Here is a 26237-nt window from a genome sequence, read left to right as displayed (position 1 = left end):
CAAGTCAATTCCAGACTGCTCCTACTATCATTCACATGGCCGCAGTCATAAGGATTATCAGATACTTAAAGAACACCATAACAAAAGGCTTATTCTTATCCTACTCCTCATCTCTTAATTTACTTGCTTATACTGACTCTGATTGGGGGACAACCTTGATGATCGTATTTCCACTACAGGTTATTGTGTATTTCTTGGAGAGTCACTCATATCTTGGAGATGTAAGAAGCAACAAAAAATATCTCTTTCTTCTACGGAAGCAGAATATCGGGCGATGGCTACAACCACCACTGAAATGATTTGGTTAAGAAGCTTGCTTAAAGACATGGGTGTTTCATTCTCCACTCTTTCAAAGCTGTGTTGCGACAACAAGAGTGCTATCTATATTGCCAGCAATCACACCTTCCACGAACGAACAAAGCACATAGAGATGGACTGTCATTATGTTCGTGATGAGTTCTTACGGGGTACCATTCAACTTCCATATGTTCCCACCGAGTACCAGCTAGCGGACTTTTTCACCAAAACTCTGCCATCGCCTCGATTTTACTTCCTCAGCAAACTGTCGGTGATCTCACCGTGTGTTTGAGGGGGGTGTTAAATTATGTACTATATATATATATATATATATATAGAGAGAGAGAGAGATCATGACACATATCCATATATATTACATATATATGTCTATGTGTCTATCTATATATTTATAAATATATATTTCCTTTGTAATACCCATTAGGGGTAAAATTGTCTTTTTACTCATTCACGCACATATGTATTTTTTTCCCTTCTTTTTATTTTTCTGTTTTTCTTCTTTTTCTTTTCTTCTTTTTCCTTTTTCTTTTTTTTCTTTTTTCTTATTAAAAGGGCCCACCATATGGGACGTTGGAGCTTCCAACGGTCATATTTATGACCGTTGGAAGGGCTCTGTAAACACCCCAAATTTTCACCCTCATCTAGTGTTTACATTTCATGAGTCACTACAGGTCACTGCATACATTTGACATGTCATTTCATCGCATGGCATAGCATTGCATGCCATTGCATCTCATTATCAAGATTCAGAACTTCTGCTTTCAAAATATTAAATCCAGATTCGAGCTTTTAAAACTTTTCTTTCAAAGTCAATTTCAAAACCTGGGTTTTTGAATCAACATTTTTTGCCATTCGCCAACCCCCAGGATCTTATATTTTGAAGTATTTTTCTCATAAAACAATCTGGACTCAATTTCAATTGATTTCAATTCTCAGATGAGACCCATGTAAGTGGTGTCGCTTCTGGATCCCTTTATTTATTAAAAATCTCAAAAATTTCAGAGTCCTAGTTGGATCAGGACTCTGTATTTTCTTCTTTTTGAATCTTTTTAAAACTCCATTCTGATTTTAAACCAGCTGTGGTTATATCCTTGCCTAGATCTGTAAAAGAGAATTTCTCTGTTTTTTTGTCTATTTTATCTCTGTAAAATTTTAGAAATTTCTATAGTTAATTGATCCCTAATTCGGGTCTGACACTGAAACTGGTATGTGACCACGGGTAAAAATAGCATATTTTAGGGTTTTAATGCAATTTTCGAATTAGAATAATGTCAAAAATATATTTTTATGATTCCAATCTGATTTTAGGGTGATAACAAGTGCAAGTGTCGTTTTTTATGAATTTTGGAATCCATTTGATGCTTGAATGAATTAAATTGCAAAACAGGGTGCCCGCAGGATCCCAAAACACTGCCAAAATCATGATTTTTCTGATATCTTCATTTTTTTTTGTATATAAGTTCATGTTTTTAGGGTTTGTTCATGTTTAGAATCATGTTAGGACACTTTATGGTAGATTTGTTTGTTATTTGATTTTATTTAAATCCTAAACCCAAAGTTTTTACCAAAATATTTTCTGAAAACCCTGATTTCAAGGCCATAGTCTTGCTATTGGGTCATTTTGGTCTTTTGACCTTAATTTCGAAATCCCTAACTTAGATTTTTTTTTTTATTTTTGATCATATCACATCATCTTATGTTTGATTTATTTTTATTTGAATTTTAAAATCTCATTTTTATGAAATATCTTTCTGAAAACCCTGATTACAAGGCCATAGTCTTGCTATCAGGGGTATTTTGGTCATTTTGACCCCAATTTCGATTTTTCAAATCTCATTTTCATATCTCTTCAATTTTATTTCATATTTCATTATGTTTATCTCATGGAATCATGGAAAAAGGCTTATATCTAGCAAAATCCAGTAATTTCCAAATATTATTGGATAAATCTAGAAAAGCCAACATATCTTGACTAACAAGTTTTCTAGTTTTGTAGGGATATTGAATACTTTATTTTCCTGTATTTAAATTCAATTAGTGATGTAAATTAAATATAAACTTTGGAATAAGAATTTCAATCTTTGCTTAGATTAGGATTTGCATTGCATATAGTTTGAACTTTAATATATAACTACTGTGCTTGTCAATTCATGCATTTTTTTTTACAAATCCACCATGGTCTACACGAATGGCATGTGCACAAGCTCTTATGGACTTTGACAAACTCGGTGAAATTCGTATTTATGGCCATAGTCAGAATACGAATGAGACCTAGATTTGTGATCTTCGTATTAGCCACATTCAGCCTACACTCTTAGGCTAACTTCAAAATGCACTGCATTTCTCAAAACTCAAAAGGATTTTCTTAATTGTTCAAAACAATGTCTTTCAAATCCATATTCATTCATTTCATTCATTTGCAAGTTCCAAGTCCAATTCAGAGAAATTGATTTTCTCAAAATTTCTGAGTCTTATTCAGAAATTGATTTTCTCAAAACTTTGAGCTTTCAAATGATATTCCAAGTATTTCTCAAGTTCAAATCACGATTTTCCAAGTTATAATATCTTCAATTTCAAAGTTTGAATTCAGAGAAATCAAGTTTTCCAAAGTTACTTGAAATTCCTCAAAAATCCATTTTCACGAAACACTTGGATTCTTTAGAAATCGATTTTCATTTTTCCCTGAAATATTTTTTCACCATGATTCACGATTTTCCAAGAATTTTCCAAGTATTTCAAATATTCAAAGCAAACATCATGTTTTCAAATCTGCATTTTTCATAAAATTCATAACATATGTCTGATTCTTTGTGCATTTAGGAAATAGAACACGGTTTAGACAAGCTGAGCAAAGCTAAGCACACTTTTGATCCTTGGTTTGATTACCCCTGGTAAAGGCGCTAGGAACGGTTGAACCTCGTACCGACAGGCGAGTCCCATTCTTCGGAATTATCCTGCATCTTTAAAACGGAGGTGAGTTATTTTCAAAGGTCAGTTTGACTTGCAAAAGTAAAATTTTGCGATGATAACAGGATCCAACGTCCCATATGGAGCCCTTCCAAAGGCTCCTTTTGTCTATAAATAAAGGGGGTTTTCCCCTTGTAATGTAAGCTTCTTTGAAGCCATTCTAGAGTGAAATGCATTCATTTCTTCTCACTTTGTGTGTTTACCACTTTTGTGGTTTATTGTATTTTTGCCCATTAGTGGCTACTTTGTATCTGTGCATGCGTTTGCGTGGCTCGTGGAGATATCACATCCCTTCCTTAGCACTTCATTTCATGTGTACTTCATATTATTGGGTGCCTCGAAAGACGTGCCTTCAATTCATATTCTTGGTGATTGGCATGAAGACTTTCTTCAATTCATTAGAAGAATACTATAAGTAATATAAGTAAGATCTAAAATCTTATTGTGGTACGTATCTTTGTCTCTCTTCTTTCCTCTCAAATGGATGAAAAAGATTTTCATTTCTCTCTTGGATTCAAGCTTAATAGCTCAAACTATCACGTTTGGGCCGGAAATATGGAAGCCCATATAAAAGGAAAAGGGCTTTAGGGTTATGTCCAAGGCTCAATCCCGGAACCGGAGCCTAAAATCACCTTGATAGAAAGAGGTGAAATTAAGATTCTTGAAGGAGAAGAGAGAACTAAAGCTCTTGAAAAATATAGCAAGAAACATGAGGAGTGAGAAATGAAAATTTTCAAGATCCTATCATGGATTTTCTCAACGTTGAAACAAGAATCAACGCGAACATTATAAAGTTTAAGAAAGCATCTCAAGCATGGGAATACCTTGAGAAAATGTACACTTCAAGGGACTTATCCCATAAGTACGATCTTCAAAAAAGGGCTTTGACCCTTCTTCAGGGCGAAATGACCATTAGAGAATATTTCGCCGAACTCTCCTTTATTTGGGATGAGTTTGCCATGCTCGAACCAAAGTGGAGCGGAAAAGCCATAGAGCTTAGACATAAACAACTTGAGGAAGATAGGTTCTTTAATTTTTTGAATGAGCTAAGACCCGAATTTGAGCAAATCAGATCTTTTCTTCTATCTTTCTTCACTTCTCCCTCTCTTGAAGATGCCATTATAAAACTAAGTGGAGAAGAAACTCGTATGTGCATAAACAAGCAAAATCCAAGTGTTCTTGCAATGCCTTCAAATCAAGAAGAAAATGGAGTAAATGCCATTTCTAGGTCGGGGAACAACTTAGAACATACAAACCTCTTTATTTTAAGAACCAAAATCAAGGATCTAATGGTGGATAAGGTGGAAGAAGGGACTATACCAAAATCGTTTGTCATTTTTGCAAAGAACCGGGGCACATCAAACTGGTTTGTCCCAAATGGAAGAAATTATTGGCTATGGCAACTACATCCCAACCTTAAAAAGAAGAGAGTTCATCTACTTCCACAAATGAAGCTCTCTCTCTAAATCAAATTATGGAAGCTCTTCAAACTCTTCTTAAGGGAGCCATTTCCGGAGTCGTCGTGTCTACTTTTTCTCCTCCAGGTAAACCTTCTTGGCTCTTAGACTTGGGTGCCTCATTTCATGTCTTCAAATGCCTTTTCTCTTTCCGAATATTAAAAAAATACATCACCATGTTTTGTTTCAACCGCGGATGACACTTCTCTTGAAATTGAAGGTATTAAAAACTTTGAATCACAAAATTTCTTTATCCCCAAAATTAGATTTATACAAAAATTGAATTTAAATTTACTTTTGGTCTCTGAACTCTCGGACCATGGATGTGGCATTAAATTTTCATCTAATAAATGCTTAATACAGAATCACCAGTCCGGGAAGTTGATTGTGGAAGGCTCTAGGGAAGGAGATTTGTACTATATGGACTCTCTTCAAATACCTAAAAAAACTTTTTGTAATGTTGCCCAACATAAAGATATAAATGTTTGGTACAAAAGACTTGGCCATCCCAACATCACCAAGTTATTCGATTTACATTTTGTTAAATTTTTTTGTAAAAGTACTTTCTCTTGTAATGATTGCATTCTTGAAAAAAATGAGAAGTATGCTTTTTGAACAAAGATCTATGTTTACCACTAAACCTTTCAAAATTGTTCATTCGGATGTTTGGGGACCGGCACCCGCTATATCAAAATGAGGCTTTACATATTATATGATTTTTGGGGATGATTTCTCTTGATATTGTTGGATATATTTTCTTAAACATAAGCATGGAATTTTTTCGTGTTTTAAATCATATCATATGATGATTAAGAATCAATTTAATAGCAATCTAAAGATATTTAGGACCTATTCTGGAGGTGAATACTTCTCCAATGAATTTAAGAAGTATCTTGAAGACTACAATATTGTTCACTAAAGATCATGTCCTAAAATCCTGCAACAAAATGGATTGACCGAAAGAAAGCATAGGCATATCATTGAAACCACTAGAACCTTATATCACAAAGCATTTTAAAAAGTTTTTGGGCCGAGGCAGCTCTTGCATCCGTTTATCTTATTAATCGTCTTCCGTCCAAAAATTTAAATAAAATTTCTCCTTTTAAAATACTATACAAAAAAGAACCCGATTATAATAGATTAAGACTTTTTGGATGTAAATGTTTTGTTCTTATTGACAAAAATGATAAACTCTCATCAAAAGTCATTCCTTGTGCTTTTCTCGGTTATTCCAAAACACAAAAAGGGTTTTGATGTTATGATACTAAGAATGATAAATTATGTCTCAAGGAATGTGACATTTTTGGAAAATGATAGTGGTTTCGAAAAAAATGAACCACATTTAGAAACTGTCGACTACTCATTTCTATTTGACTTATTATCTAGAGATGATGATATTTTTAGTGATGATGAATTAACATGTAATAGTGATAATGAATTGGATGAAAACAACAATGATTCCAACCCCTCTACCACCCATCATCAAGAAGGAAGGACATCTAGAGATCTTGTCACTTATATACTTAGAGATAGAGGTACTTTTAGAAGTGCGATTGAACAATATAGTGAACCTAGTAAAACTACCTCCACACATGATATAAATACTAGAAGAACTGAAAGAACTGGGAAAATTTCCTCTAGCTTTGTATCCTTTGATTCATTCTCACCTAAATATCGAGCTTGTCTTAGTGCTATTCACTCATATTTTAAACCAAAAAACTTTGAGGAAGCAAAAAAGTGTGACGAATGGAGAGAAGCCATGAAAAATGAACTCAAAGCCCTTAGGAAAGCTAACACATGAGAATTTCAAACCCTTCCTAATGGAAAGAAAACTATAAGATGTAGATGGGTATTCAAAGTCAAAACCAAGAGTGATGAATCTCTTGAAAGGTATAAAACTTGTTTAGTAGCTAAAGGGTATAGTTAAGAATACTAGATTGACTATGAAGAAACATTTGCTCCAGTAGCACGTATGGTCATTGTCAGATGCCTCATCACCATTGCTTCAATTCAAAAATGAAATATTTTTCAAATAGACGTCAAAAATGCTTTTTTGAATGGATATCTTAATGAAGAAGTCTATATGGATGCTCCACCAGGTATAAAAATCTCTAAAAATAAAGTTCTCCGCCTTCGAAAAGCTCTTTATAGTTTGAAACAAGCTTTTAAGGCTTGGTAAGATAGATTTAACAATGTAATGCTAGAAAATGGTTTTTCTTCGTGTTATACTGACCCCGCATTGTTTGTCAAGAAATCTGATGCAGAAATTGTTATATTGCTATTATATGTCGATGACATGTTGATAACATGTGATGATACCAAAGAGATCAAAAGCATTAAATCCACATTGACAACAAAATTTGAAATGTCAGACTTAGGATTTTTGACATATTTTTTAGGAATGGAGGTTGCCTATTCTCACAGAGGCTATTTTTTATCTCGAACTAAACTTGCTTGTGAGATTATTGATAGATCAGGAGTCATGGATGACAAGATCTGCAGAACTCCTGAAATAGTGGGTTCGAAAATGAAGATTGACGATGAGATTCTGCTAGAAGATCCCACACCTTACAGGCAACTGGTTGGATCATTAACATATCTCAGTATTACCAGACCTGATATCTCTCATGCTGTACATGTTGTCAGTCAGTTTCAACATACTCCTACTACTGTACACATGAGCGTCATTCTCCAGATTGTAAGATACATAAAGGAAACCATAAACAAGGGGGTATTTCTGTCTGTTTTCTGAATTAAATTTAATTGCTTATACTGACTCTGATTGAGGAGGTGACCCAAATAACCGTAACTCCACCACTGGTTTTTGCATTTTTTTAGGAGAATCCTTAATTTCATGGAGATGCAAGAAACAACAAAAAAATATCTCTCTCGTCCACCGAAGCTGAATATAGAGCTATGCCAATCACTACCATGGAAATTGTCTGGATTCAAAGATTACTAGAAGATATGAATGTATGAGTGTAAGGGCCTACAAAACTATGTTGCGATAATAAAAGTGCAATCTATATTGTCAAAAATCACACATTTCATGAGCACACGAAGCATATTGAAATGAATTGCCACTATGTTCGTGAAGAGTATCTAAGAAAAGTTATATATATTTCTTATGTGATATCAGAGTATCAACTCGCAGACTTCTTCACAAAGGCGCTCTGTTCTCCTAGATTGAACTTCCTTCTTGGCAAACTTTCGGTTATTTCACCCTAAGTTTGAGGGGGGTGTTAAAATGTAATGTGTTTTTTGTCTTCTTTGTATATATATTTATATATATAGAGAGAGAAATACATATACATCTATATTTCATATATATATATATATGTGTATGTATCTATCTATCTAACTATATATATAAATACCCGATAGAGTGTAAAACTGTCTTTTTACACATATTCTCTTTTGAGAATATGTTTGTATTTTTGTATTTTCTTATTTTTCTTTTTTCCTTTTTTTCTTTCTTATTTTTCCTCATATTAGACATGAGGGCCCACAACATACACGTTGGAGCCCCCTCTAACGGTTAGAATTATAACCGTTGGAGGGGCTCCAACGTATATGTTGGAGTCCCCCCATGACTCCAACTATGTATAAATAGGGGTGACCCCCTTGTGTTTTTCTCAAGGTTTTTCATAAAGCCCTTTCGCATTCAATAAAGAAGTTCATTTTTTATGCCCTTGTGCATGTGTATCGTGCCTTTGTGCACTTGTGAGAGTTCTTGATGCAGAGCATCTAGAGACAACAACATATTTGGATCCCAATCCAAATATCCAGACCCGTTCCGGACATCGCTACCCAAGGCGATCCACACGCTTGCAGGACATCCGTGGTCTTAGTGGATCTCCCAGTTAGTTGATGCTCATCGTGATCCTTTTATTGCTTTGATTCCATTACGAAATCATATTTTTGGATTTTGCTTCATCAATAGTTATTTCATGTAATTTTTTTTTTATTTTTTTTTAAGAAACATATTCTACGGATCCGGATAGTTCTGGTACCCTGTAGGATCTTTTTGTGGTACTAGAGGGTGTATGGGGTCCAAGGGTAGTTTTTATTTTTTCGCAAATTCGCTTTTCTCTTGGTGTTGGTGCAGGATCCAATTCACAACTTATTTGGATCCGGATCTTGATTCGTCTTCATGAGGGGGGTCCTAGGTGGCACCACTTTAGTGTGGTCCATCTTGGACCTCATTTGAATTCATGTTGACCAACCCAAAGTAAAAAATGAACTGTTGGTGGAGTTATTAACATTTGACAAAATCTAGGCTTGCACACTCATTTTTGGTGTAAAGCTTGGGAAGGCCAAGGTCTCTTTATTGTGGCTCTTTCCAAGCAACCTAAGCCCTTAACTAGGAAGGTAGACTAAGGGATGAGGGGTCTTGTTCAATTTCGAAATTGGTAGTGTGGCTGGTTCTAGAGTGAGAAAAATCAAGTTTTTGATGTGGTTGGTGCTAAAAAGAAAACTATCTTGGTGTGAAAGAAAAACTGAACTTCGTTTTTGTGTGGAAGGTGCTCTTGTGAAGAGGTTCTATTCGTGGTGGCTGTTTTAAGTTTGTTCGTGGTGGTTGCTCATCCATCCCTACTGTTCGTATCTCTTTTGTGGCGTCGGTTGCTTTCTAACGACGGCCATTATCGATTTCAGCCCGGATATCTCTATCGGTTCTTCGCTCTGTTTCTTTAGCTACTTTTATTCGCATTTGTTGCGATTGTTCATGATTTGATGTTGCTAAATTGTATTAGACCATTAAAGAGTTGCGAAGGCATGTTAAAAGTATTTTTTCATGTTAAAACTTGTCTCATTTGATCTTAAGTTATTTCAGGTTGTTGATGTGTGTGAATGAACTCGGGTTCTTTCAAAAGGACCAAAACGCTGGTATGAGATAACATAGAAGTCCATGATAAAACATCCGTATCAGACTCAATACTGAGCGAATTTTCGTGTTCTTTAGCTTCTTGGAAAGCTAAAACAATTTTCTACAACTTTGTAGTTAAAAGGTTTCTGAGATTCGTTCATTTGAACCCCTGAATCTGTCTGTCAAAGTTTCAGACTGATAGTCATCCACTGTCACCAGTTTGGTTCAGAACCAACTTAATAGTGTTTGGTATTTTCTGATTATCTGAAGATTCCTTGAATGAAATTTCGATTTTTTTGATTATGTGGAAAGTTATAATCTAGACCTACAACTTTCATGTTTTTTGTTTTGATTGAATTGTTGCTTAGTTGCTTCAAAAATATTGATCTTTGCTGCTACTGTCGAATCTTTGAATTTTATTTTCTGAAACAATAACTCATACCATTCTAAAATTCAAAAATTCGTATAAGATTATAGAAAATTCCAAAAATTGTGATCTTTAGTGTTCTGGAAAGGTCTGGATTTGACCTTCATTTTGTCAGTTGTGAGTTTGTCCAAACTTCAACGTTTGAAGGGTCAAAATTCCCTTCAAACAGTCTACCCCCTGAATTTCAATAATCTGTGTTTGACTTGTTTAGCAGTCCCGGTGTCGAGTCCGTGGAGCGGTCGTTCTTGCTCCGAATCTAGTATTTTTGGATTCGTTGGAAAGCTGTGCGAATTACACACAACTTTCATTTGGATCTCCTTTGTCGAAACAGAGTGCACAGATCCCGAAAATCAGTTTTCCAGAGTTCTGTTGGGACTTTATATCATTTCAGCTTCCGCGTGCGTTTGGATCTTGGATCGTGGATCGGTGTGTACCGAGTCCACCGTAGCATTGCATCAGTTCTCCTTGTGCCTTTGTGCACACTTCTTGTCTAAAGTATTGTGTTTGTACACACACTCTCTTTATAGAGATTTTTACATGGATTCCCTAGGCCGATTGGCTCCATTCATCTCATACTCTTCTATCTTCTTCCTTAATCGCTCTAACTCTTCATCTCTAGCATCTTAGATATTTAGTGGTATTTGTAGAAGAATTGAAAGCTCGAGCTCCTCTACCTTGCAGTCTCCCTATTATATCCCAAGATTGGCTTATATTATGTCTATTCTTTCCACAGTAAGTGCATTTTAATTTATCCTTCTCATCATTACCTACATGAGTTCTACCACATCCACGCAAGCCCATGATGACTCTTCCTCTACCTTTCTCACCAAATACCTTAGAAGAGTTATGATCGCTAGCGAGGGCAGATTTTTTCACATTTGTTTCTGTAATGAGATATTGCGGAAATATAAAGAGTGCTTATGAGCACTTACAACAATAAATAAAAGAGACAATATCACAAGTCCACTAAGGGACAACACAAGCACAAGCCTTTAAGAAGGCAACAATATAAAAAGCCTCTTATTGAAAAGAGAGAGAGCTCTCAAGAATGAATAATATACAAGGGGTTCACCCCTATTTATACAAAAGAGAGAGGAGAGAAAGGTAGGCCAAAGGCCTCAAAAGGAGAGCCAAAAGGGGGGGGCTCCCATGGAGTCGTTGGGAGCCCCCAACGGTCACATTTGTGACCGTTGGGGGCTCCAACGACTCTATGGTTGGAGCCCCTTTTGGTCCTTAAAAAATACAAAAAAGAATTGTAAAAAACAAAAAAGAAAATTACATTTTAACAAAACTCGAAAATAGTTGTTTTCTAAAACAACTATGTGAAATTACAAAAATACCCCTATCGGGTATTGATGTAATATATATATATATATAATATATATATATATATATATATATATATATATATATATATATATATATATGGGATACATTTTAACACCCCCCCTCAAACTTTACGGGGAAATGACAGAAAGTTTGCCAAGAAGAAACATGAAGCGAGGAGCCGGAAGAGCTTTAGTAAAGAAGTCCGCCAACTGATATTCTGAAGTGACATATGGTAGAGCAATTGTTCCTCGTAAGTATTCGTCACGAACATAGTGGCAATCCATTTCGATATGTTTTGTACGCTCATGGAAGGTATGATTGCTTGCAATATAGATGACACTCTTGTTGTCGCAACATAATTTTGAGGCTTCGGTAATATCAACCCCCATGTCTTTAAGCAGACTGCGAAGCCATACAAGCTCCATTGTCGTGGTTGTCATGGCCCGATACTCCGCTTCAGTAGATGATAGTGATACTTTCTGCTGCTTCTTGCATCGCCAGACAATCAAAGAGTCCCCTAAAAAGACACAAAAACCAGTAGTTAAGACTCGATCATTAGGGTTACTTCCCCAATCTGCATCAGTATAAGCAAGAAGATTCAAGGAAGAAGAGGATGATAGAAATAGCCCTTTATTGATGGTATTCCGAATGTAACGGATGATCCAGAGAACAACACTCATATGCACAGTTATAGGAGCATGCTGAAATTGGCTAACTGAATGAACCGCATGGTGATGTTTGGTTTGGTGATGGTTAAATAGGTAAGAGACCCAATGAGTTGTCTGTAGGGTGTGGGGTCTTCCAGAAGAACCCCATCCTTCAACCGTAATTTGGCATTAATAACCTCGGGAGTCTCTACTTTCTTGTCATCAGAAATCCCAGACTTAGAACAGATATCTGCAGCAATCTTCATCTGTGACAAAATATATCCTCGAGAAGAGTATGCAACTTCAATTCCAAGAAAATATCTAAGAAAACCTAAATCAGACATATCAAAATTATTTTTTCAACATATTTTTAACATCAATAATACTGTTTTGATCATTCCCAGTGATAATCATATCATCAACATAAGGCAACAATATTACGATACTAGTATCTGCATTTTTAACAAAAAGAGCAGTGTCAGTATAATAAGAGTGAAATCCTAACTTTATCATGATATCACTGAAACGATCATACCAAGCCTTAGGAGCTTGTTTAAGGCCATACAATGCCTTTAAAAGCCGAAGTGTTTGACCTTGCTTAATATTAATTCCGGGTGGTGGATCCATGTAAACTTCTTCACTTAAACTTTCATTTAAAAAGGCATTTTTTACATCAAGTTGATAAATAGGCCACTTTTTGGTTGATGCGACAGCTATTAAGGTCCTGACACTGGTCATTTGAGCTACGGGAGCGAATGTTTCTTCATAATCAATGCCATATTCTTGGGAGTATCCCTTAGCGACTAATCGAGCTTTATATCGTTCCAAAGAGCCATCACTTTTAGTTTTAACTTTGAAGACCCAACGACACCCAATAGGTTTTTTGTGTGGGGGTAGATTAACTATTTCCCAAGTATTAGCCTTTTTTAGTGCATTTAGTTCAACTTGCATTGCTTCAACCCAATATGGTATAAATTTAACTTGATTATAATGAGCGGGTTCAAAATAAGAGTGAAGGGTTGTTAAACATGCCCGATAGTTGGGAGTTAAGGAATCATAAGATACGAACCTATTTGGGGGTATTGATATTCTAGAAGAATGTCTAACTTGTGGTTCCTCAGTAGATGTAGAAATTTGAGAGTATTTTTCGAGGGCACTAATAGGGTTTTCTTGATTTCTTCTTGAGTAAACATTTATATTTGAATCACTATCATTTGAGGGTATTATATCAAGATGGGAAGCCTCACATGTATCTTCTATGTTTTCAAGGAAATCTTCTTGTATGTCATCAATAAGATCATATAAAAATATGTAATTAATTTCGTTTGTTTCTTCTATTTTATCAAAACCATTCTCTTCTTCTAGAAATGTTACATCTTTTGAAACATATAGTTTATCATTTTTAAAATCATAACATCTATACCCTTTTTTATTTTCACCATATCCTAGAAAAACACATTCAATTGCTTTTGAAGACAACTAATCCCTTTTATGTAATAGGACAAAGCATTTGCAACAAAAAATACGAAGACGATTGAAATCGGGTGAAAGTTTAAAGAGCTTTTCATAGGGAGAAGCATTTTTTAATTTAGAAGAGGGCATTCTATTGATTAGATAAGTTGCGGTTAGAACGGCTTCGGCCCAAAACTTCTTTGGAATATTTCTAGAAACAAGTAATGTTCTAGTGGTTTCTATAATGTGCCTATGTTTCCTTTCCGCTAGGCCATTTTGTTGAGGGGTCCTAGGACATGATCTTTGATGGCAAATTTCATTTTGGGTTAAATAGCTTTGAAATTCGTGAGATAAGTATTCACCACCGCAATCGGATCTCAAAATAGATATGTTATTTTGGAATTGATTTTGAATTTTTCTATGAAAATCTTTAAAGAAGGTAAATACTTCCGATTTATGACTAAGAAAATAAATCCAAACATACCGGGTAAAGTCATCAATAAAAGTAACATAATACGAATAGCCTCCCTTAGACATAACCGGAGAAGGGCCCCAAACATCCGAATGTACCAATTCAAAAGGTCTTGATGAAAGAAAAGTTCTAGTTGGAAATGTAATAGACTTCATTTTACCAAAAATGCAATCTTTGCAATTAATTTCTTTTTCCTTACAAAATTTGTTTCCAAAAGGAAAAAGATACATTTTGGAATAACTTGGATGACCAAGTCTTTTATGCCAAGTTTCCATGGTTTTTTCTTGGACATAAGAACAAAAATAATTTGTAGGGAGATCGAGATGATCCATATAATAGAGGTCTCCCTTTCTATGGCCTTGCCCAATCCGCTTCCCGGACATGAGATCCTGCACAAAGCAACCATTAGATGAGAAAGATATTTCACATCCATGGTCGGCAATTTGGGAGACCGAAAAAAGGTTTAAATTTAGTTTGGGAACAACTCTTACTTTTGGAACACAAAAATTTTTAGAATCTTTAAAAGAGCCAATACTTGAAATTTTTAAAAAGGTTCCATCGGCCGTAGAGACACGAGTCCTTTGAATTGGTGCAAACGTCAATAAATGCATTTTCATGGGGGGTCATATGAAAAGAGGCTCCGGAGTCAAGGATCCAAGAATACGTACCGGGTGATGATGTAGAAGCAATAGCCGCACCCGATGTGGAGGAAAAAACTTTTAGAATTTGTTGGAGAGCCATAGATATTTGCCCAAGAGTTTTCTTGAGGTCATTGTTCTTGCCTTCATCTTCTTTGGTGGTAGTTTCTTCAAGAGAGGCCACCTTAGGCTTGAAAGTTCCATTGAGCTTTGGGCAAGCGGGTTTAATGTGACCCGACTCATAGCAATGATGACAAACAATCATTTTTCTTCCTCCATTGTAGTTTCCTTGTTTCCCAAAATGAGGAGGTTTATAGGTTCTTACATTGTTACTCGGTTTTGATACGACAAGTACTTCATCAACATGTTTACTCATGCCAAGCCTTGTCTCCTCTTGGGTGATTTCGGCAATAGCATCCTCAATAGGAGGAAAAATAGATCTATGGAGAAGTGAGGATCTCACTTGCTAAAATTCGGGACGTAGCCCAAAAAGAAATTGGAACAATCGTTCTTGTTCCATTTGTTTTTGTCTTAAATCAATATCTTCCATAAAAACCCATTTTGGCTCTAAAAGAGCCAATTCATCCCATAGTGGGTTTAGGGCACTATAATAGTCTTGAATGCTAGAATCATCTTGTTTGGTGGTTCTAATCTTTTCTTGCAAGAAATATGCTCTTGCAAGAAATATGCTCTTGCAAGATCCTTTTGAGTATACATACCCTTCATAAAGGACCAAGCCTCATTGGCTCTACGAAATTTAGCTATATTAGCACATACGTTAAGCTCATCATTATTCATAAACCACGCAAGGATTTTCGCGTGATTGCTTTCCCAATCTTCCACTTCTTTTTGATGATTTTCAATGGCTTTGAGGCGAGCATCTCCTTCAAGAGCCTTTTCTTGACCTCCTTCGTTCTTCGTGAGCATAAGCTTAGGTTCCGGAACGGTACCCATGACAAAACCCCAAAGTTTCTTTCCTTTGAGATTATTTTTCATTGCCGATGCCCATATCATGTAATTCTTTCCATTGAGCTTGAAGGATAGGTCAATCCTTGCCTCCATGATGTTTTCAAGAAGTGAGAAGAGATCCACAAAATATGAAATACACGAACCACACCTTTCCTTCAAGAATCGAGTGGCTTTGATACCATGTAATGAGATATTGCGGAAATATAAAGAGTGCTTATGAGCACTTACAACAATAAATAAAAGAGACAATATCACAAGTCCACTAAGGGACAACACAAGCACAAGCCTTTAAGAAGGCAACAATATAAAAAGCCTCTTATTGAAAAGAGAGAGAGCTCTCAAGAATGAATAATATACAAGGGGTTCACCCCTATTTATACAAAAGAGAGAGGAGAGAAAGGTAGGCCAAAGGCCTCAAAAGGAGAGCCAAAAGGGGGGGGCTCCCATGGAGTCGTTGGGAGCCCCCAACGGTCACATTTGTGACCGTTGGGGGCTCCAACGACTCTATGGTTGGAGCCCCTTTTGGTCCTTAAAAAATACAAAAAAGAATTGTAAAAAACAAAAAAGAAAATTACATTTTAACAAAATTCAAAAATAGTTGTTTTCTAAAACAACTATGTGAAATTACAAAAATACCCCTATTGGATATATATATATATATATATATATATATATATATATATATATATATATATATATATATATATATATATATATATATGGGATACATTTTAACAGTTTCATGTGTAATACCTAGGTCCCTTCGATCTTCCTCTCTTGGAGAAGAGCGTACAGATCCCATGAGAGGGTAGCTTATCTCTCCTCATAATGCTTAACTTCACATGCTCATATTCACTATCAAGACATCGTGAAAAGTCGAAAACCTTTTCTTCTACTTCCTTTGATGGTCTTTCATACATTGCACACACTTCATACATTGTGTACACTTCCCTTTGTCATAGGACTTGGCTCCTCTCATTTTGCCCAAAGTTTATTGTATTACTTGTTTAGGTGTTGCCCACTTTGCTTGCATGACTTACCTTGTCCATGAGATCACATTTCTCAGCCACATTTCAAAACTGCATCACACACTTCCTTGGTGGTCTCACAAATACAATAACAACAACTACGCCTTCATCCCAAAACAATTGGGGTCGGCGATATGAACCAAAAAAGAAAATCATTCTGGGTCCTCCACATGAATCCTTCTCCTCCAATCATTTCTATCCAATGCCATGTCCTCGGTGAGGTTCAAAGCATTCATATCATTTCCTATCATCTCCATCTTAGGCCTACCTCGACCTCTTTTGACTAATATATTTTTCCATTTGTCCATCCTTCTAACTGGAGCATCATTAGGCCTTCGCCGAATATGTCCAAACCATCGTAAACGATTTTCTCTCATCTTATTTTCAATGGATGCAACACCTACCTTCTTAAGTATCTCCTTGTTTCGAATCTTATCTTTTATTGTATTTCCACACATCCATCGAAGCATACGCATCTCAGCTACACTCATTTTTTGAATATGATGTCTCTTGGCCGCCCAACATTCTGTACCATATAATAAAGCGGGCCTAATTGTCGTCCTATAAAACTTTCCCTTCAACCCCAATGGCATTCTACGATCGCACAACACTCCAGTTGCACTTTTCCATTTCATTCACCCAACCTTTATCCTATGGTTTACATCTGCAACAATTTCTCCATCATTTCGAATGATAGATCCCAAATATTTGAAAGAGTCATCCACCAATATTTCTTGGTGGTCTCACAAATGAAGAATGTTTTTTTAATTTATGACTCCATTGATTGGAGTACCATGCCATGACGAGATAGTTGTCGCCTTCCCGATTAGAGTAACTAGGGTGACCCTCATCGGGTCTTTTTGCACTCCCACTGATGTACCCTAACTTCCTTCAGGTCCTATTGAAATCTCAACAGACCGTGACCATTCTTCATATTTTTTTCCATCAAACTTAACATTGGTAATCTGAAAACTTGAACCTTCATTAGTAGTTGACCCTACTCCACTAGGGGTTTAGCTCCACTTGGTCCTTCAATTGTCCAATTATAGGTTTCTCTTTGGATGGGTCCATTTACTTGCTTTTGGACCTCTATTAATGAAGGAGAGCTACTAACACCATGGGAAAGGAATCACACCCAAACAATGTTAACACACTTTATATGGATGGCTGATAAACCAAAAATGTCCTCAAAGACAGAAGAGGAGCTTCATACATGCGAGGTTCTTTACATGATAAATCACACTGCTCCACATACACAACCTGTTCACCTTGGCTGACTTATAGTTCTGAAGTAACACTAATCGTGCAACCCTTCTCATAATACCTTTCTTACCCCCACAAAGAACCATGAAAAACTTCTCAAATATTACCCATAACCATAAATAGAAGCACCCAGTTGGCTTGGACAGTATCTGTGGTCCTTTTTCAATGCACTCCAACCATTGAGACAACCCAGGAATACCTCAGTACTTCCAGATCCAAGAAAAACCCTACTGTAGCGTGGCGGCAGAAAATAACTTGAAAATTTTAAAACTCTTGCACTCACCAAAAAGTGTTGGAAAAATCATGAAAAATCTCTAAAAATAGGATTCTATCAAAGACCTATGGTTCCAAACTTCAACCCTCACTGGTCAGCCCAGGTGCTGATGTCAGCAGCCTGCTCTGATACCATCTTAGCAGTGTCATGTTCCCTCTGTGAGTCCTTTTATCCTGTAGAACCTGCAGAAAATGAACCCAAGAAGAATAGAAAGGGAATGGGAGGAGAAGAAGAAGGTGATGGAAGTAGAATAGAGTTTAGAGGAAAAAGAATGAGAGAGTGAGAGTTGCCCTATCGTGCCCTCTCTTCTTTTATAATCTTTTACTATTTGACTTACAAAGTGGACAAAAAAGCGCCTTCTTAATAGGCCTCTATTACAAGTCTATGTATAGACCAAAAAAGTCAAAAACTTGGTCAGCCATTTAGGACATTAGTAAGACTCTCATTCAACATGTATTTTCACATCCCATTCTATAGACCTGGGGTTTTCCTCTAAGTATTTTGACTGAACAAGTTTATTAGTTCTCTGGATTCCATAGTCTAATTGTTGTAGTTCACAAGCATTTTTTGTTTGTAAAATATGTCAGACAGATTGTTTGGCATAAGATATCACCTCCTTTGCAAACTGTTATGCTTTTTTAGTATTTCCAGTTCCAGCTTTGGAAAAGTTGCTTTGCGACCAATTCTTTGCTCTTTGTGAATTTTCATTGTAGAAAGATGTTATAAGAATCCACTTCCATTATAAAGCTGCTTAATGTCCAGCTTTATTTAAAACAAATAATAAATAGTAGTAGTTTGTTTTGGGAAAATATTCAATTTCACATTGTTGTGAGTGAAGGTCAAAGATGTGTACTGAAGATGGATCACCATTGTGTATGGGTTGTCAACTGTGTTGGTGCACGAAACTACAAATTCTTTCTTCTTTTCCTGGTAATCAACTAAGCTTGGTTTATATTTTGCTTTTAATTGCTTAGATACTTGTGGAGAAATGTTGAGATTGTTATTAATCATTTGTTCATTTGTGAAGTTGCATAATACATCATTTTTATTTTGTAGAAGAATCTTGCACAAGGGGGTTATGTGTAGCTTCTCTTTCAGTGGCTTCTATTAAATATAATGTTAATGGATATGGCAGTAGTTCGTTGTTTTATGTAGTTTGAAGTGATTGAATAAGTTGTAGGAAGGTGGAGATTACTACAACCATGACCAATCAATAAAGGACCGCTTAGGGTTCCTTTTTTTGCCCAAATTTGTAAAAAAATGATTATTTAAATATAAAATAATTTGTCCTGTTCATGTAAACAATGGTTACTACCATCACAGGGTAGGTCATGGTCTGCCAGGTTGTTAGTTTGTGGGCTGCTAGGTTCTTGAAGACCTTGCCTTGCTAGGGTAACATTTTATGTAGTTGTGTGTCCCTCTGCCTTGATGGTTAGCTTCCTTTTTAGTATAGCTAACTTCATATCACTAAGGCACCTGCAGATTTACTAAACTTCTGGATATTCCTCATAATAGACACTCTCTGTCACATAGGTGCAGGTGAATGGTTCCCAAATCCATACACGTTGTAATCTGTCTGATTGTAATCCGTTGGGGGAGTCTGCCTAACCCCAGCTAGCCAATAGAAAAAAAATGTCACATAGGTGTGGGTGAAAAGGGTGTGATGCGGCAATTTAAAAAAACTATATATATATATATTTATATATATATATATATATATATATATATATATATATATATTTGGTGCTGTTTACTATGTCTATAATCTAGTTGGAAAATCATAGCTGCAAGTTGTATCCACTCAATCTGACCTCATAGATGTGTTAAGCATGGTTTGTTTGCTAGGGATCACACTATGGATCTTTTTTTTTCTATGTAAAAATATGATTTTATGAGTCATTAATTGGTACATTGTGGGTCATTGATTTTTAAAGCCCTTGAAAAAACCTACATGTTGCAAAAACATGAGCTAAGACTTGTTTTCTACTAAACAAACTATATACACGAGGTTAAATTTACAAAAAAGTGGAAAATGTGAAAAAGTGGTGTTTTCTATTAAATTGCATGTACAAATGACACACACACACACACACTTTCACACAATTATAAGTTTTTTTTAGATTTCTAACTCTGTTTTTTAAATTTGAACAACTTTGGACCTGGTCAATGTTGACCAAGTTCAAAACTGGACTAAAATGATCGGGTGTGGGGTTGTCCACTCCCCACACTTGTCGACCTGCACCCATCCGTGTCAGGTGACGCATGTAGCTCTTAAAAATCAATATTGTAAATATAAATATATATTTATATACATAGAGATATATTTACATATAATATATTATATGTACATATATCTCTATATATATAAATATATATATTTATATATTTTTCTACCCAAAAGGGTATTTTTGTCATTTCCTATTTTGCGCATATTCACCTTTAGAATATGTTGTAAATTTCTTTTTTGTTTTTTGTAATTCTTTTTTTCTTTTTTCTTTTTGATATTTTTAATATGCATTGGGGGTCCCCCAATAGAGTCGTTGGGGGGCCCCAACGGTCACAAATGTGACCGTTGGGGGCTCCCAACGACTCCTTTGGGGACCCCCCTTTGCACCTCCTTGCATTTGTATAAATAGGGGTGTTCCCCCCTTGTATTTCCTAAGCTTGAGAGTCAAGCATTTCCTCCTTCTTTATGAAACACATGCATTATTGCATGTTCATTATTTTTACGCTTTTTGCGTATTGTGTTCAAGTGTTGTGAAAGTGCCTTCGTACACTTCTTTTTTAAGTATTTATGCTTGTATGCGTATTGTCTCTTCGTAGACAATTTCACATGGTATCAGAGCTCGGTTGGTGATTAAGGATCGTGGGATTCTTCTTTTTTTTAGTGCCTCAAAAACCGTTCCTTCAGATTCTTGGAAGTTGAAGTGGTGGATCTTGCTTCTCAAATATTTTAGAAGGATCTTGTGCAAGCTAGAAGTTGAAACATTGTGTTGGTACGCCTCATTCTCTTTTTCTTTACTCCTTAATGGGTGAAAAAGAGTCTCACTTCGCCCTTGGCTTCAAGTTGAATGGGTCCAACTACTATATTTGGGCCGGGAACATGGAGGCTCACATAAAAGGTAAAGGATTATGGGGTTATGTGCAAGGCACTATTCCGGAACCGGAACCCAAAATAACCGTGATGGACGGAAATGAAATCAAGGTTCTTGAGGGAGAGGAAAGGATCAAAGCTCTTGAAGAATACTCCAAGAAGCACGACGAATGGGAAATGAAGAACTTCAAGATTCTTTCTTGGTTCTTCGCATCCGTCGAAACAAAGATTAATGCCAACATTATCAAGTTCAAGAAAGCATCGGAAGCGTGGCATTATCTCGAGAAAATGTATACATCAAGAGATCTATCTCATAAGTATTACCTTCAAAAGAAGGCCCTCTCCCTTACTCAAGGTGAAATGTCCATAAGGGAATATTATGCCGACCTCTCCTTCATTTGGGATGAGCTTTCCATGCTTGAACCAAAATGGAGTGGAGAGGCAATTGAACTCCGCCACAAGCAACTTGAAGAAGATCGGTTCTTCAATTTTTTGAATGGGTTAAGACCGGAATTTGAGCAAATAAGGTCATCCCTTCTATCCTCATTTACTCCTCCATCTCTTGAAGATGTTCTCACCAAATTAAGTGGTGAGGAAACTCGTATGAGTTTATGTAAACAAGGATCAAATGTTCTTGTGGTTCCTTGTAATCATGAAGAAAACAATGAGGTCAATGCGTATCAAGACCCGGAAATAATGTAAAGACCTATCGTCCTCCTCATTTCAAATTCCAAAATCAAGGAGGAGATGGTGGACAAAGAGGAAAGAGAGACTATAGCAAGACTATTTGTCACTTTTGTAAGGAACTGGGCATATCAAGCCCGTATGTCCCAAATGGAAGAGGCTTCTCGCTATGGCCACCACCGGTGTACCACAAAAGGAAGAGGCATCATCAAGTGGGTCACTCTCGTTGAATCAAATAGTGGAAGCCCTTCAACCTCTTCTCAAGGGAGCTACATCCGGTGCCGCCGTGTCTACCTCTTCCATTCCAGGTAAAGTCTCTTGGCTTTTGGACTCAGGTGCATCTTTTCATATGTCCCCAAACATGTTTTCACTTTCCAATTTTTCAAAAAATGTTTCTCCATCCTTTGTTTCCACTGCGGATGGAACCTCCCTTGAAATTAAAGGAATAGGTAATTTTGAAACTCAAGGTTTTTCCATTCCAAAAATTAGATTTATACCTAAACTTAACTTAAACCTTCTCTCTGTTTCTCAACTCTCGGACCATGGATGCGATATTAAATTTTCATGTGACAAATGTTTAATACAGGATCGCCGGTCCGGGAGATTGATTGGGGAAGGCTATAGAAAAGGAGACTTATACTATATGGAATCTCTCCAAGTTCCAAAATCATTTTGTAATGTTGCCCGGAATAAAGATATAAACATATGGCACAAAAGACTTGGTCATCCTAATGCCACCAAGTTATCTTATTTACATTTTGCAAAGGATCTATGTAAAAGTTCTTTTTCCTGTAATGATTGTATTCTCGAAAAAATACAAAGTTTACCGTTTAAACAAAGAACTATGTTCTCATCTAAAACCTTCGAAATTGTTCATTCCGATGTTTGGGGACCCGCACCTGTTGTTTCAAAAGGAGGCTTTTCTTACTATGTTATTTTTGTGGATGATTTCTCCAGGTATTCATGGATCTATTTCCTAAAGTACAAACATGAAGTTTTTACATGTTTAAAACCCTCCACTCAATGATCAAGAATCAATTCAATAGTAATATAAAGATTTTTAGAAGTGATTCTGGAGGAGAATATCTCTCCAACCAATTTAAAATATATCTTGAGGATCACAGAATTATTCATCAAAGGTCTTGTCCTAAAACCCTTCAACAGAATGGATTGGCCTAAAGAAAACATAGGCATATTATTGAGACCACTAGGACCCTGCTTATTTCTCAAAATATTCCTAAGAACTTTTGGGCTGAAGCAGCCCTCGCTTCTGTTTATCTGATAAACCGCTTACCATCTAGGATATTAGGAAAAATATCCCCTTTTGAGATCTTATATAAACTTGAGCCTGATTATAATAGGTTACGTGTTTTTGGGTGTAAATGTTTTATACTTACGGATAAAAATGACAAGCTCTCTCCCAAAGCTATCCCCTGCGCCTTTCTTGGGTATTCCGAAACTCAAAAAGGGTTTCGTTGCTATGATCTTTGAAATGATAAGTTATATGTTTCTAGAAATGTAACGTTTTTAGAAAATGAGAGTGGATTTGAAAAAAATGTTTCTCAACAAGAAAATTTTGATTACTCATTTCTTTTTGATTTATTGGCTAGTAATGATGATATATCTAGTGATGATGATCACGATGAGGAAAATGATGGTGATGTCGAAGAACATAACCCTCTCAATGATCAAGAAAACAGGATTTCAAGTGATCCGATAACCTACTCCCGTAGAAACCAAGACACCTTTAGAAGTGTCATTGACCAATATAGTGAGCTTGTACCTACTCTCGATCACCGAAGATCTGAGAGGAATAGGAGACCACCAACTCGTTTTGTCTCTTTTGATTCCTTTTCCCCTCGGTATAGGGCTTGTCTTAGTGCCATTCACTCTTATTTTGAGCCAAGGAATTTTGAAGAAGCTAAAAAATGTATAGAATGGCTCTACCCATGCAAAAAGAACTTAGTGCTCTCAAAAGGGCTGAAACTTGGGATTTCCAAACTCTACCCATAGAAAAGAAAACTATAGGTTGTCGATGGGTTTTTAAAGTTAAAACTAAAAGCGACGGATCCCTGGAAAGGTATAAAGCTCGCTTAGTTGCAAAAGGGTATGGGCAAGAGTATGGAATTGATTGTGAAGAAACTTTTGCTCCTGTAGCCCGAATGGTTACAGTTAGATGCCTCATTACTATTGCATCTATTAAAAATTGGAATATTTTTCAAATGGATGTGAAAAATGCTTTTTTAAATGGTGACCTTAACGAAGAGGTATATATGGAAGCCCCTCTAGGCATGAAGATTCCTAAAGATAAAGTTCTTCGTCTTCGAAAGGCTCTTTATGGTTTTAAACAGGCCCCCAAAGCCTGGTATGATAGATTTACCAGTGTAATGCTAGAAAATGGTTTCTCCTCATGTTATACTGATACTGCTTTATTTACTAGAAAATCTAAAGCAGGAATTGTAATATTGTTACTATATGTTGCTGACATGTTAATTACAGGTGATGATGTTCAAGGAGTCAAGGGTATTAAGTCCGTCTTGACTTCAAAATTTGAGATGTCAGACTTAGGTTTTCTGACATATTTTCTTGGAATTGAGGTTGCCTATTCGCAACGTGGTTATTTTCTATCTCAGTCTAAACTTGCTTGTGAGATTATTGACAGATCAGGGATTTCTGATGACAAAGTATGCGAAACTCCTGAAGTTGTGGGAGCAAAAATGAAGATTAACGATGGTGTTCCTCTAACCGATCCTACTCCCTACAGGCAGTTGGTAGGTTCTTTAATGTATCTTAGCATTACTTGACCCGATTTGTCACATGCTATACACATCGCCAGTCAGTTTCAGCATGCTCCTACAACCATTCATATGAGTGTTGTGCGAGCATCATCAGATACTTGAAGGGAACGGTAAATAAGAGAGTATTCCTATCCTCTTCTTCTGAATTAAAATTGCTTGCTTATACTGACTCAGATTGGGGAGGTGACCCTAGTAACCGTCACTCCACCACTGGCTTTTGTATTTTCTTAGGAGAATTTTTGATCTCGTGGCGATGTAAAAAGCAACAGAAGGTCTTCTTATCATCCACTGAAGCCGAATACAGAGCCATGACATCTACCACCATGGAAATAGTATGGATTCGACGTCTTTTGGAAGATATGGGAGTAGTTGTCAAAGAACCAACAAAGCTATGCTGTGACAATAAAAGTGCAATCTACATTGCAAGAACCACACCTTTCACGAGCGAACAAAGCATATAGAGATAGATTGTCATTATGTCCGAGAGGAATACTTGAAGAAGGTCATTGATCTACCATATGTGACATCTGAGTATCAACTTGCCGACTTCTTCACAAAAGCTCTATGTTCGCCCATATTTCATTTCCTTCTTGACAAACTTGCGGTTATCACACCGTAAGTTTGAGGGGGGGTGTTAAAATGTAGCTCTTAAAAATCAATATTGTAAATATAAATATATATATTTATATACATAGAGATATATTTACATATAATATATTATATGTACATATATCTCTATATATATAAATATATATATTTATATATTTTTCTACCCAAAAGGGTATTTTTGTCATTTCCTGTTTTGCGCATATTCACCTTTAGAATATGTTGTAAATTTCTTTTTTGTTTTTTGTAATTCTTTTTTTCTTTTTTATTTTTGATATTTTTAATATGCATTGGGGGTCCCCCAATAGAGTCGTTGGGGCCCCCCAACGGTCACAAATGTGACCGTTGGGGGCTCCCAACGACTCCTTTGGGAGCCCCCCTTTGCACCTCCTTGCATTTGTATAAATAGGGGTGTTCCCCCCTTGTATTTCCTAAGCTTGAGAGTCTCAAGCATTTCCTCCTTCTTTATGAAACACATGCATTATTGCATGTTCATTATTTTTACGCTTTTTGCGTATTGTGTTCAAGTGTTGTGAAAGTGCCTTCGTGCACTTCTTTTTTAAGTATTTATGCTTGTATGCGTATTGTCTATTCGTAGACAATTTCACACCCACACCCAGCAGTGTCAACACGGATGCTTCAGGGGTACAAAAGCACCCATGTTACATAGTGGCAATAAATACCTTCTGGTTGCCCTTTGAAATTTTGTAAACCAAAACTAGTGCATCATTTTTGAAGAATAGGCAAAAAATTTCACCAGTAGAATGTTTTGCATATATTTTTTTCAGATGCACTTGGTCGCAATATTTGGGTTTAAGGTTAGATATCAATGTAGAGTACTAAAGTTCGTGGTCATATTGACTCGTTCAAGACTTGACTGAGTCCTCTACTGATTCGGATGACCTAAATGAGTCATTCAATGCGTGCACTGTGTTCTCTACTTTGGACTG

The 26237-nt window shown here is 36.3% G+C and overlaps 1 protein-coding gene across 1 annotated transcript in view; it reads left to right on the top strand.

The window, feature by feature from the left end:
• LOC149840122 (putative protein S-acyltransferase 12) overlaps positions 1–26237 on the top strand; it is a 63282-nt gene that overhangs the window by 29541 nt on the left and 7504 nt on the right. Inside the window, exon 3 of the mRNA XM_090004346.1 lies at positions 18944–19035. Coding sequence (XP_089860472.1) covers positions 18944–19035 — 92 coding nt within the window. The remainder of the gene's footprint in view (positions 1–18943; positions 19036–26237) is intronic.

Source organism: Nuphar pumila, chromosome 4 (assembly GCF_984573655.1).
Source record: "Nuphar pumila chromosome 4, dmNupPumi1.hap1.1, whole genome shotgun sequence".
Lineage (NCBI taxonomy): Eukaryota > Viridiplantae > Streptophyta > Magnoliopsida > Nymphaeales > Nymphaeaceae > Nuphar > Nuphar pumila.
This window is presented reverse-complemented; position numbering and strand designations above follow the sequence as displayed.